The sequence below is a fragment of the Podarcis filfolensis genome (assembly GCF_964270895.1).
Source record: "Podarcis filfolensis genome assembly, chromosome: 3".
NCBI classification, from domain to species: domain Eukaryota; kingdom Metazoa; phylum Chordata; class Lepidosauria; order Squamata; family Lacertidae; genus Podarcis; species Podarcis filfolensis.
Genome location: NC_139606.1, coordinates 121,454,956 through 121,469,850, shown reverse-complemented (window position 1 = coordinate 121,469,850; position 14,895 = coordinate 121,454,956). Strand labels below are relative to the sequence as shown.

The window sequence follows — 14,895 nt, the reverse complement described above, 5'->3', positions numbered from 1 at the left end:
GATGACCCTCGGGTCCCACACCCAACCCTACAATTCCAGGGTTTTAGGATTTGGCACTGTCCCAACTGACTGGGCAGAGGGTTCCGGGCCAGAATACACTCCACCTGCAGATGCTGCCACTGGGGACCGAATCTGGGTGCCAGGCGGATGCTCTGCCCACTAGGCCTCCCCTCAGTGCCCTCCTGGCTAGAGAAATCAGTTGGGCTATCTTGACGCAGGATTTCCACTCCTTTCAGACCCCCATTTCCTTCTCCCCAGGGCAGGGACGAGTTGCCCCAAAATGTAAAGGCTGGGTCTTGCGCCCCCCTGGCTTGCCCTGAGCCCAATAAAGTGACTCACAGATTCAGCAAATAATAATAATAAATTTTACAAAGCACCCCAACCCCGAGAGGGTGGCTTGCCTGGCGGGTGGGGTGGGGGCCTACAAGCAGGTCCAAGGTGCCAGCCTGGTGCCCGTGGGCAATGGTGATGTAGCTCTGGGGCAAAAGAGGTTCTGGGCGTGCGAGGAGGAGGAGAGAGAGGAGATTGTGGGGGGGGGGTTAGGGGCCAGCAGTGAAAGGGTGCCCCCACCCTGGCCCCTGTGCCCTGCAGGAGGAGCACAGTGGGCGCCTGTGCGTGAGGAGGAAGGGGCGCTCCCTGGCAGCGGGCAGACGCAGGGGGAGGGCGTGGGCACACCCACAGCCCCCCCGGCAACCCACAAGCCCCGGCACGGGGTCCACATGAGACAAGCCGCCCCCCCTCCCCACAAAACCCCAAAGCTGGGCCACGAACCTTGTCGAGCTGAGCTGCCGCTGGGTTATCAGTCTGTGGGAGAAAGGTAAAGGAGAGGAGGGAGTTAGCACACACAAGAGCCACAGCAAGAGGACGCGACTGCCGCTGCCCCACAGGCAGGCACAGGAGGGGGGCACACGGGGGGGGGAGGATGGGGGGCGCAGCTCGGCAGGTGCCAGTTCACCTAAGGGAGGAGCAAAGCCTGAGCGACTGAGGTCCTCGCCCTTTTGCCCCAGGCCAGCCTGAGACCATCTGCAGGAGCGCCGTGGGTGGTTGTTCCCTGAGTTGGCAAGGCTCCTTCCACGACATCCAGAAGCCAAGCCTTTAGTCCTGTGGAACTCCCTGCCACTGGAGGCGCAGCAAGCGCCTTCTGCGCCGGCTTTTTACACACCTACTGGAAACTTTTCGGTTCCCTCTTGACTTAAGCAGGGAATTAAGAGTGCCATCCTTGCCCAACGGCTACTTGACGTCTGCTTCTAACTTCTTTCCGTGGCTGTGTATTTTTATTGGCATGAACCGTAATAAAATGCGTGGGGGGGGGGGGGAGAGATAATAATAATAGGGAATTGGTATACAAATATTCAGTATTGGAGCACCTTCTGCCCCAGTCCCGCTCCTCCTTGCTCAGGACGTCCTACGCTGCACCAGCCTCGAGGATGCCAACCCATAATGCTTTGCAGCCAGACCCGGGTACCAGGGCACAGCAAAGCATGCTGGGTAGGAGGATGCCACTAGGTCACAGAGATGCTGCAAAGACTTAGCGATAAAAGCCACCCCTCTAACTTCCTAATTATTATTATTATTTGAACCAAGAGCTGTGGGTCCCTGCCAGTTCTATGATTCCAGGAATGCCAGGAAGTTACACAAACAGAAGTGGCCACAAGGATCCTAAACCCGGAAGGAAAATAGGGTGTGGGAGTCCCAGTGCAGCCCATCATCGCCTGAACCCTGTGCCCACCCCCACCCCCCGCAAACACCGCCAGGGCCCTTCCTGGTCTCTGCACAGTTCAAAGCATCTGCAGAACATCTGCAGTGATGCATTTTTGCAAGCATGCAGCCTCACATCTCATGAACCCGTGCCCACAATGGACATGTGCCCTTCCTGAACACCAGACTGTTTGATGGGCGGCATGTGCACACACCCAGCCAGATGCGCCCAGGAGCGGGCAAAGTCATGGGATGAGGGAAGGAAAACCAGGGGGGCTCTGTTCATGGCAGACGTACAGGCAGCTGGACCCGAACATGGGGAAGGCTGTGGAGAAGCAGAAGATGGGGGGGGACCAAGAGGGAAGGGGGGTCCAGGTGCACTTGCCCAAGCACATGGCTAAACAGTGGAACTCACTGCCACTGGAAGCCATGACGGCCCGACCAAAATTGCCCAGATCTCTCAGGCCCAAGATTCCCATAGAAGATTGAGCGTAGTTTTTTTTTGGGGGGGGGGGATTGTGAGACACTTCAATGCCTGGCTGAGTAAGCGGCTGCCTCAGAAACCAGACGGGTGAAGGAGGGGGGAGATATTAGGCAAGGAAATGGAATCAATAAGTAGATAACCACACATTAAAAAAAAAAGATATGTGCCAAGCAAAACCGAATGCTGCAAGCTATGTAAAAGTATGAAAACCTACATATGATTTGCATAATTATATCCTGCTAATTAGAGGGAAGGCTCTGACCCCCCCAACCTTGTCAGAAGCTGCTCCGTTCCCAAGACTTCTCTACACTTTCAAGCCACTCCTGACTCTCTTGAGGACTAGAAAGTTGCTTCTTTAAACAGCGGAAGCTGAGCTAGCCAGGATGCCAAGTTCCTCTCTCCCCCCCCCCCGCATCCAGCTTCCCCCCAGGCACGCGGCCAGCCCCCCTCTTGCCCTAGACACACAGAGGGAGAGCAGAGACCCTCCAATTCTCCCAGCCGGCCCCCCAGTCTCTCCATGGGGCTACGAAAGACCCTCAAGTGTGAGAAGGAGGCAGAAAAGGGATTTGGGGAGCCAAGAGATATTGGCCTGCGCTGGTCATTTCTCCTTGGAATGAGAACAAAGGGAAAGGGGGGTGTGCTAGGAAATTGAAGACGCCCTCTCCACATTTCCCCAAGCAGCAAAGCGACATTGCAGGGGGTTAGACTACAGGACCTTTGGGGTCCCTTCCAACTCTAGAATCCTGTGCAATGGGAGACATTCTGCAGCCCATTCTGGGCTAGGAGAGGAAGGGGAGTGCTAGAGAGACCCAGCAACGCCTCTGGGGCAGCCTAGACTGGCGCTCTTGACCCCCCCACCGTCCACTGCACACACATGGGACCCCCCTCTCAGTGACCCCCACCAAGTACCCAGCAGCACTGACCCCCCTGCTCTGCTCGACAGCCACCCTCTCCCGCTGCCACCCCAAAGCAGCCGCTCCGACCACTACTCACTCCTGCCTTGCATGGCCTCCAATGCACCACCGCCTTGGCCCGGGGCAGGACCAAGAGGCAGAGCCCAGCCAAGCCCCCAACCTTCTCTGGGGCAGGCGCATCGTGGCTTCTTCCCCCCTCCCCCAAACACAACTGGATCACAGAATCGTGGAGTAGGAAAAGGGCCCCTACGGTCATCTAGTCCAACCCTCTGAAACGCATGGGGTTGGACTAGATGATTGTCAGAACTGTAATTTGGGGGTGGCTCCCCCGTGGACCCCTAGATGTCCGCTGTGCAGGCAAGAGGGATGGTTTGCTCTGGCAAAGTCTCCCTCTCCCATCTCTGGGGCAGAAAGCGCTATGGGGAAGAGCCGTAGTTCAGTGGTAGAAAACACCTGTCCTGCAACAAAGTCAATCCCTGCCGGCAGCATCTCCAGGCAGGGCTGGGAGAGACTCCGGGAGAGCTGCCAATCAGTGCAGACAATACTGATCATGATGGACCAATGACCTGAATGAGGCAGCTTCCTGTGCTGCCCCCCCTTGCAGACAGAACACCCCACGTTCTCTGCAAAGGGGGGCTGGCAGAGCAAGACTTCACCTGGAAAGCATAACCCCCCCAATAGCATCTCGGAAAACCCCAGAACCAGCCCAATGCCAACACCCAGAGCCCAGATTGATACCCCTGAGAAATATTGGGCATGGGGGGAGACTTGGTCCACCTTATTTGTGACGCTGGGAGGCAGAAGCGGCAGAATTCATGCTGGCCACCCTGGAGGAGCCAAGAGGGGCCCCCAGGGAGAGCTGAGGGCCCGTGGGGAGGGGGCAGAAGGGGCCCCACCCAGGACGCCTCCACCCTGGGACCCGGGGCGCCCAGGCTCACCTCCCGCTTCCAGCGCGCCAGCCACTCGTCCCGCTTCCTCTTGCTGATGTAGTAGGGGTCCCCCGCCTGGAAGGTCAAGCGCGGCATCGGCCGGGGGCGGAGGCTCGACTCGCAGCCCAGGCCTCCTCCTCGCAGGCGGCCGCGGGATCCCTGCGCGGGGAGAGGAGAGTCAGAAGGGATCGCCGAACTGGGCCGGATTCCCATCTCAGCCGATGCCCCGAGCGCCAGACCCGCTCTGCCCTCCTGCCGTTGCCAAGAAAAACGCACACCAAGAACTCTGGCCAAGGTAAGTTTCAATAGTGGGAGTGGTCCCTCCTCGCAAATCAATACAGTGGTGCCCCGCAAGACGAATGCCTCGCAAGACGGAAAACTCGCTAGACGAAAGGGTTTTCCGTTTTTTGAGCTGCTTCGCAAGACGAATTTCCCTATGGGCTTGCTTCGCAAGAAGAAAACGTCTTGCAAGTTTGTTTCCTTTTTCTTAACACCGTTAATACAGTTGCGACTTGACTTCGAGGAGCAACTCATAGAACGCAGTGTACATAGTAGCCTTTTTTGAGGTTTTTAAAGACTTTGGTGATTTTTGAAGCTTTTCCAAAACTTCTTTTGCAGCCATTTGGTAAGTTAAGCTTTTAAAACTTTTTTGGGGGGTTTTGGATTTTGGGTTGGGGTGTTTGGAATTCAAGGACTTGGGGTTGGGGAGGGGTTTGCAAGAATCTGGAAGCTTGTGTGTTTTTTTCCTGCATTTTTATGATTTTTTTGTGACCATTGGGCCACTCTGCTGTTTTTAAAAAAAATTCTGGATTTGAATTTCTGTGTGCTGGGTGGCTGGGGGAACAGTTGGGGAGGGGTTTGCAAGAATCTGGAAGCTTGTTTTTTCCCCCTGCATTTTTATGATTTTCTGTGACCATTGGGCCACTCTGCTGTTTTAAAAAAAAATTATGGGTTTGAATTTTGAAATGCTCTTTACAGTATGTGTGACTTTAAAGAGCACTTAATAAACTCTTATTGTACCAAATTTGGCTTTGTTTGGACTTTTTTTGACCATAGGAACGCATTAATTGATTTTCAATACATTCCTATGGGATTTCGTGCTTCGCAAGACGAAAAATTCGCTAGACGAAAAAATTTGCGGAACGAATTAATTTCGTCTTGCGAGGCACCACTGTAGCCAATACTTTTGAATGGATTAGTTTTTGTTACTATTGACTATTGATTTGCGAGTAGGGACCACTCCTGCTATTGAAACTTACAGTGCTTTTTTCTTGGTATATTTAATAACAAGAACTTATTTCCAAAAGGTGGCCTTCATAAAAGCATTGCTTTTATTTTGGGGGGACAAGGCCGTTTTCATTCCGTTTCTTCAATAATAATAATAATAATAAAATTATTATTATTATTATTATTATTATTATTATTAGTTGTTGTTCTCTTTGACATCTGGTGGGAGGGCGTTCCACAGGGCGGGTTTCACACAGTTCAGCACCGAGATATATCTCGGTTTACACTGGACCCCAATACTTGCAACAATTACATTAAAAATAAAAATAAAACAAGACTCAGACAAACGTTTCTGAATACATTCAAAAAGTTGTGTCGAAACGTATATACAAAAAGTATTAACAATTATTAAAGGTGATAGAAATTATGTATAGCAAAGTGCATTGCTTAGATTGGTAAAATTTTGAATTTATAGGGCTCTGTCAGAAGCGGGGAAATAAAAATATTTCCTCTGAGAACCATTCCCACCCCCCAGCAGTCAAGATCAGAGCTGCCGCTTTAAGAACAGGAACCTGAGCCTGCTGTTTTCCTCTGCCCTCCTCATCCCGTTTTTCCTTGTGTGTCACACCTTTCAGACTGGGACTGTTGTATTCCTGGTCTTTCTATGAGCCGTTTTCGGCTAAAGCGTATATGCTCTACATCAGGAGTGGGGGGCAGGAATTGGGCAGCCCCCTTAGTCCCCACCCATTGGCTCTGATGGGGGCTTTAATCCAAGCGTCCCTGGGAGAGCGCAGCAGGACTCGCACTCTAAGCGAGCAATGCTTCAGCGTGGGGGCCCTGGAAGCTGCTCCCCCCCCAAAAAAGAGCCCAGCTGTGTGGAAAATACTTGCCTCCATTTTCAGGGAGTTGTAGTGGTTTTCCTCCTTCTCTTCTTTGCCTGGAAACAGAGAGAGAACAGAGTGAGCACCAGGGTCTGAAGGGCCGGGGGGAGAAGTCTGGGCCATGCGGGTCCTTTGGTGGGGGGCAAGTGCCCCCACGCAAAGGAGGGTGTTGTGCCCGCCCTGGGTCTGGTGGCGCCACCCCTCGCGGCCAGGGTCCTCCTCTCTCGCTCTGCACATTTATATTGTTACTGGATTTTAAAACTTCCCACAAAATCCAGTTTATACACTTCTCCTAACAATTCAATTTCCCATCCTAACATTCGCGTTGTCCCCCCCCCCCAAAAAAACAATTTCCTGCTGCCTTGTATTCAATACGTATTCTAAGATACATTTCTTTATTTGCTTTTTTCTTCCTATCCTCTTTTTTAATTAAATAAATTTTATTATTAAAATAATTCAACATCAACACATACATATTACAAATATACAAACAAACATACATTTCATATAGTCCTTAAAAATATTCATACATACCCCCACTCAATCCCACAGATAATTCCTTTTCCCACCCCCCTCACCCCACTCGTGTTAGACTTCCAATCTACTCAATTGCAATTTCTTTCCACTTCTATTACTATCTTTCACACACTTTTAGACCAATTTTCTTTTTCTGTTACACACTGTTATCCATCTTATTTAGTATTTCAGCATTTACAACGGAACTTGTTTATTCTAATAGGAGTTCTGATTTTTCAATATGATTTTGCAAGTATCCTTTAAACACCTTCCAGTCCTTGTCTATCTTCTCTTTTGAGATCCTTCCGATTTCTCCCATTGTTTTGGATATATTGTAATACTCCAGTAATTTGGCAAGCCACTCTGTTTTCGTCGGTATTATACCACTTTTCCAACTTTTCGCAATCAATAGCCTTGCAGCTACTGTTGCGTATAAATATAATGTCTTGTCTTCTTCCTTTAGACTTCCTGGTACTATTCCCAATAGAAAACCTTCTGGTGTTTTCCTAAATGAATATCTGAACATTTTTTCATTTCGTTATGTATTGTTTCCCAAAACTGTTTGATATTCTTCCTGTCCTTTCATTGCTTATACTTCAAGACCTGCCCACGATTTCATTTGGCTAGAGCAGTTTTTTAAAATAGTCCGATAGGAATTTCCATTCTTCCATCGACTTTCCTTCATTCCGGTCCCTTATTTTGGCCGTCGATCTCGCAATTCACCTCGAAATCCATCCCTCACCTCCTTTCCATTTCTGTGCATTCAGGTCACAGGCTGTTTTAGTCGCCTGCAGAAACAATTTGGGTCCCCTTCTCATGCCCCCCCAACCTTCCCCCCACCTCACTGCGCTGGCAAGAGTTGTAGTCCAAAACACCAGCTTGGGCGAAGAGGCAGTGGTGCCAACTTTGTGGGGCCCTGAGTGCCCAAGCACCCACAAAACTGCCCACGAAGGGCCCAGGCACCCACAAATCTCGGTGCCAAGGTCATGCACGCCGCATGGCACCCATGGCACTCCAGGCATCCATGGTCACGGGCCAAGCTGGCACTCCTGGGGCGAGGGATAAGCGGGCAGGCTCATTCTGCTTGGCAAAGGCAACTCCTTGAAGGTTCTGCCTGGCTTCTTGTGTCCCGGGTGTGTGTCCCCTCTTAACAATATCGCTTTACATCTTATATATAAAAAGCTATTCCACCTGGCCTTTGGTTTGGACTCCGTCTGACCCTTATGTTTCCCTGCCCTTATGGTCTTGATTTATCGGCTACTTTTAAAATGAGGCTGCATTTTAAATTGCATTTTAACCTGTATTTTAAGTTGGTTCCCCACCCCCCCATCATGTTTTTTACTGTGATTTTATTGGTGTTAGCCGCCCTGAGCCCAGCTCTGGCTGGGGAGGGCAGGGTATAAATAAAAATTATTATTATTATTATTATTATTATTTGATACGGAAGGGGGGGCATGTCTTCTTCACCTTCTTCTTCGCTACAATATATCAATTTATTTCCAATTGTCAATGTCAAAAGGGACTAAAATCTATAAAATTCATAGAAAATCAACGTGCCAATTTGCTCAATTTCTCTAGGACTCCATGACACCTCCCCTGTCCTCCATAATCCCTCAAGCAAGGTGTCAAGACCCTAATCCTGTCAAATCACTCTGCCAAGCCTTTCCTCCAGGAAATGCCAGTACATGGACCATTGTCTTCTCATCAGGATGTGCTTATCTGCGCATATCTCCAGCTCTGCATATTCCCCCCTCCCTCCTCCATATGTTAATCCTGTGTAACCCAACCTCTTCTTAATGTATTCATGATGTAATCTGTGTAACCCAACCTCTCTTTAATGTATTCATGATGTAACTGGGATGTATTTTGCACTGTATTCTGGGACATGGAGGGAAGTTTCAAAAGTTTAGGTCACCCCTTTCCCGCTGTTCAGTCTCGCCTTGAACCTGTTGCGCAATAAACTTGGATCTTCTGCAGCTTGCTCCTGTCTCCGGCTGAGCTCATTTTTCCTCCGCAGGGACCCGCGGACTTAGTCCGACGAGCTGGGTGGCAGAGCAGCCTCGCACCCAGATTTTTACCGTAACATTATTATTATTATTATTATTATCCTATCAACCGCTTCAATCTGCAGAACTGGCACTGCATAATACCCGTTCCACACTTGTAAGAAAGCGACATTTTAGTGTGGCAGCAGCTGCCCTGTGGAACTCCCTGCCTGTGGAGATAAGGCTGGCATCTTTGCTACACTCTTTCTGGCACCGGCTAAAGATATTCTTGTTTAGACAGGCCTACCCAGGTGTTTAAAACTGGCATCAGCTTTCCAATCGGCTTTCGGTTTATTACTGATTTTATCTTTAAAGAGTTGCTCTTACTGATAATTTTTGTATTCTCTTTGTAAAGCGTTTTGAGGGTTGTTGGGTTGGGTTTTTTTTAGGGTATGATTCTTACGAAATAAATAAGTCAATTGCCCTTTGAACGGCCTCTCTAAATTGCTCCCATGTCAGTTTCTGTTCCTTGGGGGTGTGGGAGGGTTAATAAGAGAGCACTATGTATGATGCATGATGCTGTAAAAAATGAAAATAGAAATCAAAGCCTTGCAGGAACAGAAACTGACAGTGGAACAATTCAGAGAGGTGATTCAAGGGGCGTTCCAGCACTCTCTCAGCACAGGTAATAATAATAATAGTAATAATAGTAATAATAGTAATAATAATAATAATAATAATAGAATTGTAGAAGGGACCCTGAGAGTCATCTAGTCCACCCCCTGCAATGCAGAAATACAAATAATTTTACTATTTGCACCCTGTCCACCTGACTGGGTTGCCTCAGCCTCTCTGCGCACAGAGCCTGACTTCTGACATTTTGTGGGGGTGGCGAAAAATATTCCTCTCTCTTTCTCCCCTAGAGAAGTTCCCTCTCCTTCCTCCCATCGGTCAATTCTCCCCTGGGTGGAACGGGTGTTTTATTTTTGTCTTCTATGAAATGCATGCGCACCCCACCAGCAAATGCTTTCAGGGCGGCTTACAAAAACTAAAACCGCTCAAAACATCATAATCATCATTTAACTACAGCAGCACAGGAATATGCAGAGCAGCAGACAAGGGAAACCAGGAATTAAAATCAAATGTATTCAACATTTTTGAAAAACAAAGTGAGTGGGGAGAAAGCAAGGCGAGTTTCCCTGGACAGAGACGGGCCACGAATGAAAAGGACCTGTCTCTCTCTCTCATCCCTTCAGCTGCCCCCCACCTGGGCAAGACCTGGGCACGGGGGGCAGCAAAGCAGTCCTTCCAGGCTTCCTCCCTTGTCCCCGCTTCATTCGCACCCAAGCCTGGCAGGCCTTCCAAGGGGATCCCCAGCTCTCCGCGTGGACCTTGGATCCGTAGCGGTTAAAGTCACTTCTAGCACAACACCCTAATTTGCTTTTTTGTTTTTATAGTGTTTATATTATTAACTTGTAAGATATGGATTTGTTTTGTACGTTTCTGAGCACAATTCAAAGTGTTGGCGCTGACCTTTAAAGCCCTAAATGGCCTTGGTCCAGTATATCTGAAGGAGCGTCTCCACTCCCATCGTTCAGCCCAGACACTGAGGTCCAGCTCCAAGGGCCTCCTGGCAGTTCCCTCCCTGCGGGAAGCTAAGCTTCAGGGAACCAGGCAGAGGGCCTTCTCGGTGGTGGCGCCCACCCTGTGGAACGCCCTCCCACCAGAAGTCAAAGAGAAAAATAACTACCAAAATTTTAGAAGACATCTGAAGGCAGCCCTGTTTAGGGAAGCTTTTAATGTTTAACAGGTTATTGTATTTTAGGTTTTATTGGAAGCCGCCCAGAGTGGCTGGGGAAACCCAGCCAAATGGGCGGGGTATACCGTATTTTTTGCTCTATAAGACTCACTTTTTCCCTCCTAAAAAGTAAAGGGAAATGTGTGTGCGTCTTATGGAGCAAATGCAGGCTGCGCAGCTATCCCAGAAGCCAGAACAGCAAGAGGGATCGCTGTGCGGCGATTCCTCTTGCTGTTCTGGCTTCTGGGATTCAGAATATTTTTTTCCTTGTTTTCCTCCTCCAAAAACTAGGTGCATCTTATGGTCTGGTGCGTCTTATGGAGCGAAAAATACGGTGATTAATATCATCAGCATCACCATTATTATCTTTAGTTGTTGTTGCTTTTTTCGTTTTTCGAATGTCGGTTTTTGTGTGTTGTGTATTGTTATTTTTTGTGTTGTTGTTGTGTGGAAAACACTAAGAAAATGTATTTTAAATAAATAAATAAATAAATAAATAAATAAATAAGAAAACACTCAACCTGAAGCAAATGTAACATGAGGCATGACTGTATTTTGTATTTGGAAAACCAATAAAAACGATTTACGAAAAAGAAGAACAACAACACGGGCGACTGCAGCCAGGCCCCCCCTTCTCTCTGTCCCTTCTAAGCTACACCCCATTTCCAGGTCACCCAGCAAGACAGGGGGGCGGGTCAGGAAACTCTCCTCCCTCTACCTGCCAAGGATGCCCCTTTCTCAAAGCAGGTGGGGAGAAGCCCCCGAGAAGCGGGGGGGGGGGCAAAGAATGGGGAGAAGCCCCCGGGAAGCCATGGGGGGGGGGTGCCTGACGCCTGCAGGGGACAGGATATGCCAAAGAGGAACCGAAGGGGGTCAAGCGTTGGCTCAGCCTCTGCATTCTCCGCCCCCCCCATGAGAGCCGCCAGTTTCCTGTGTCGTCTTCCTCGCAGGTAACAGAGGCCGCAGCTCAGCTTAAAAATAGCACCCAGCCTGAAATTTGGGTGTGGGCGGGGGGCAGCGGAAGAAAGCACCTCTGCGAGGCGGTGGCGGTGGGGGGGGTGTCAGGAAGGACGAATGCACAGGCCGCGTGGGAACAGGTGGGGGCAGAGAGACAGCAGCGCTGAGAACGCAAGATCACAAAAACCACGCCGGTGGATCAGGGCAAGAGCCCGTCCTGTTCTCACAGCAGCAACAAGGACCTAGGAGTTCAGATAGACTGCCTCTGGGCCTGGAGGCTCCATTAGAAGCAGCTGGATCACACCAGTCTTCCAGTTCTCACCCCAGATGCCCCAAAGGGTGCGAACAGGATCTGAGCGCAAGAACATAACTCTCCCCTCCGCCGGTTTCCAAGAACCAGAATTCACAAGCGTTGCTGCCTCAACAGCGCTCTCCTCCTCCTCCTCCATGAATTTTTCCAAACTTCTTTTAAGTCCATTCACATTGGTGGCCCTCACAGCCTCTTGTGGGAGGGAGTTCCACCGTCTAACTATAATAATTTATTATTTGTACCCCGCCCATCTGGCTGGGCTTCCCCAGCCACTCTGGGTGGCTTCCAGCAAAGATTAAAAATACATTAAAGTGTCACACATTAAAAACTTCCCTGAACAGGCCTGCCTTCAGATGTCTTCTAAAAGTCTGGTAGTTGTTTATATCTTTGACATCTGCTGGGAGGGCGTTCCACAGGGCGGGCGCCACCACCGAGAAGGCCCTCTGCCTGGTTCCCTGTATCCTCACTTCTCGAAGGGAGGGAACCACCAGAAGGCCCTCAAGAGCTGAACCTCAGTGTCCAGGGAGGTGCTCGGAAACGTACTGGGAGCCAGTGTCGGTCTTTCAAGGCCGGTGTTATGTGGTCTCGGCGGCCGCTCCCAGTCACCAGTCTAGCTGCCGCATTCTGGATTAGTTGTAGTTTCTGGGTCACCTTCAAAGGTAGCCCCACATAGAGCGCACGGCAGTAGTCCAAGCGGGAGATAACCAGAGCATGCACCACTCTGGCGAGACAGTCCGCGGACAGATAGAGTCTCAGCCTGTGTACCAGATGGAGGTGATAAACAGCTGCCCTGGACACAGAATGGACCTGTGCCTCCATGGACAGCTGTGAGTCCAGAATGACTCCTAGGCTGCGCACCTGGTCCTTCAGGGACACAGTTACCTCATTCAGGACCAGGGAGTCCCCCACACCTGCCCGCCTCCTGTCCCCCAAAAACAGTACTTCTGTCTTGTCAGGATTCAACCTCAATCTGTTAGCCGCCATCCATCCTCCAACCGCCTCCAGACACTCACACAGGACCTTCACTGCCTTCAGATGTTCTGATTTAATAGAGAGGTAGAGCTATATCATCTGCATATTGATGGACACCCAGCCCAAACCCCCTGATGATCTCTCCCTGTGGCTGCATGTAGATGTTGAAAAGCATGGGGGAGAGGACAGAACCCTAACTATGTGCTGTGTGAATAAGGACTTTCTTTCATCCATCCCAAATGCGCAAACGGGTGGGATTCTGCCCACAATGAGCAGGGGGAAATTCAGGGCAGCTGCCACCCCCCCAACACCTTGACACTGCACAGAAGTTCTCCTACAAGAGGGCAGCTTGGCTCATGCTAGGGGACATCCCGGTGGATTGGGCCCCATGGGAGGGCAGGATCCAGCTGGGCTCTCTTCCTCTGCTCCACTTGCTGGAGAAAGAGCCTGTTCACCCTCTTTGTGGCTCATTAAAATTTGGGTTTTATGATATCTACGTGTCTTGCGACACACTCCAAACACAGACTATTCCTTTCCCCCTTTTGGGTCCCTCCAAAGATCTGGGAAATGTTGGCGTTTTGCCCCCCCCCCCGTGAACAGCCCCCTCCTCCTCGATGGGGATGCACAGCCCTCCGGAAACTGCCTCCCTGCCCCCAGCCTGTATCCTCTGGAGCTGGGATGCCCAGGCTGGATGCTCTGGGGTCCCAAAGTGGGGAGGGGGCAAAAGCCTCTCTGCTCCTGCCCTCCCCAAATAAATCCCTGGCCAGCTCAGCAACAACTCCGGGGCTGCTGGCGGCCGCCTCCTTCCTCCGAGGGTCCCTGGCTTCCAGAATTTCCATCTGGCCAAGCCTTGGCTGGGAGGAGGCCCCCTCCCAAGGAACAGTCCTGGCACAGCGGCAGAGGAAGACCCCTCCCCTCACAGGCTCCCCGCCAGCAGGAAACCTAAGCTGCCTGGGAACGTGGAAGGACTCTGCCATTCTCCTCCACCGCCCTGGAAAAAGGCCCCCCACCCCGGATTTCTGGGGCAGGAGGAATTCCTCAGGCAGGAGCCACCGGGGGGCAGGGGGGGCAGGGAGGAGGGAGCGTAGACCCTTCTAGGAAGGGTCCTGCTGCCTCCTGCCCAAAAGGACCCACATCACTGTTCTGCTGCCCCTGCCTCAGGACACAACATTGGGCACCCTGAAAGGCTGCCAGGTGAGGGCAATGGGCAGATTTTACCCATAGGGCACAGGCCCCACACTAAGGGGGGCAGGGGGCTCCCATGTATTTCAGGGACCTTCCTGGGAGGGAGGGGGCAGGTGGAAAAAATATTATTATTATTATTATTATTATTATTATTATTATTATTATTATTTATATGCCACCCATCTGGCAGGTTGCCCCAGCCACTCTGGGCAGCTTCCAACAAATTATAAAACCACAGTAAAACATTGCACATGGAAAACGTTTGCGCGCAGGCTGCGCTTGCGCAAGACCCCACTGGGTCACGCCAATGTGTACAGGGGCGCCAAGGAGGGTGCGGCCAGGGAGCTGGGGCACCCAGAAAATTATGAGTGAAGAGACTGGGCCCCTCAAAGTTCCATGGCAGCCGTGGGGCGGGCTCGCATCATGCATGCAAGCCACAAGTGATGCCAGCAAGTGTCTGCAAGTGATGCCAGCATGCCGTGGGGCATGGGCGCACGGCACGAGCCCATCGCAGGGTGTGCCGGCGCTGTGTGGCCCAGGGCCTCCTCAGTCAGGAGGGCAAGGTGGTGTGCATGGACGCATGGAAGCATCGGAAGAGACTGGCTCCGGCCAATGGCCCCCCTTGTCCAGCCTCCTGTTCTTACCATGGGAAACCTGCAAGCGGGATCCGACCACAAGAGCATCACTCCCGGCTCCTGTGGTTTCCAGCAAGTGGGGTTCAGAATCATGGCTGCTTTTGACTGCGGAGCCAGAACAATAGCTCATCCTGGCCACTAGCACTCCACGGCCGTCTTGTTTCTTTCCCTCTCTCATTTCACTCCCTCCAACACCTAGGGCTGCCTCTGCCTCCTTTGTGCGCTCTCTCTCTCTCTCTCTCACACACACACAACTTGTCAACACCTCTGAAGGCAGCTCTTCTGGCTGGCAACCCAAACCCCAGCCCTATTTGGCCGCCCGCTTTGTGGGCTTCTGAGCCGTTTGCTGCCCTGGCAGCTGCTCTCCCTCGCCCAAGCCAACGGGCAGAGCCACCCAGCAGCCA

At 51.1% G+C, this 14,895-nt stretch overlaps 1 protein-coding gene across 3 annotated transcripts in view; it reads right to left on the bottom strand.

Moving 5' to 3' along the window:
• Positions 1 to 14,895, bottom strand: part of DNMT3A (DNA methyltransferase 3 alpha) — a 90,682-nt gene that overhangs the window by 41,021 nt on the left and 34,766 nt on the right. For 2 of the 3 annotated variants that reach the window (XM_083605038.1, XM_083605039.1), the window contains exons 5-7: positions 6,143 to 6,189; positions 4,035 to 4,184; positions 772 to 804 (exon numbers count right to left, since the gene is read on the bottom strand). In XM_083605038.1, the coding sequence (XP_083461164.1) occupies positions 772 to 804; positions 4,035 to 4,184; positions 6,143 to 6,189 (230 nt within the window). The remainder of the gene's footprint in view (positions 1 to 771; positions 805 to 4,034; positions 4,185 to 6,142; positions 6,190 to 14,895) is intronic. The other variant, XM_083605040.1, reaches the window with a different exon arrangement.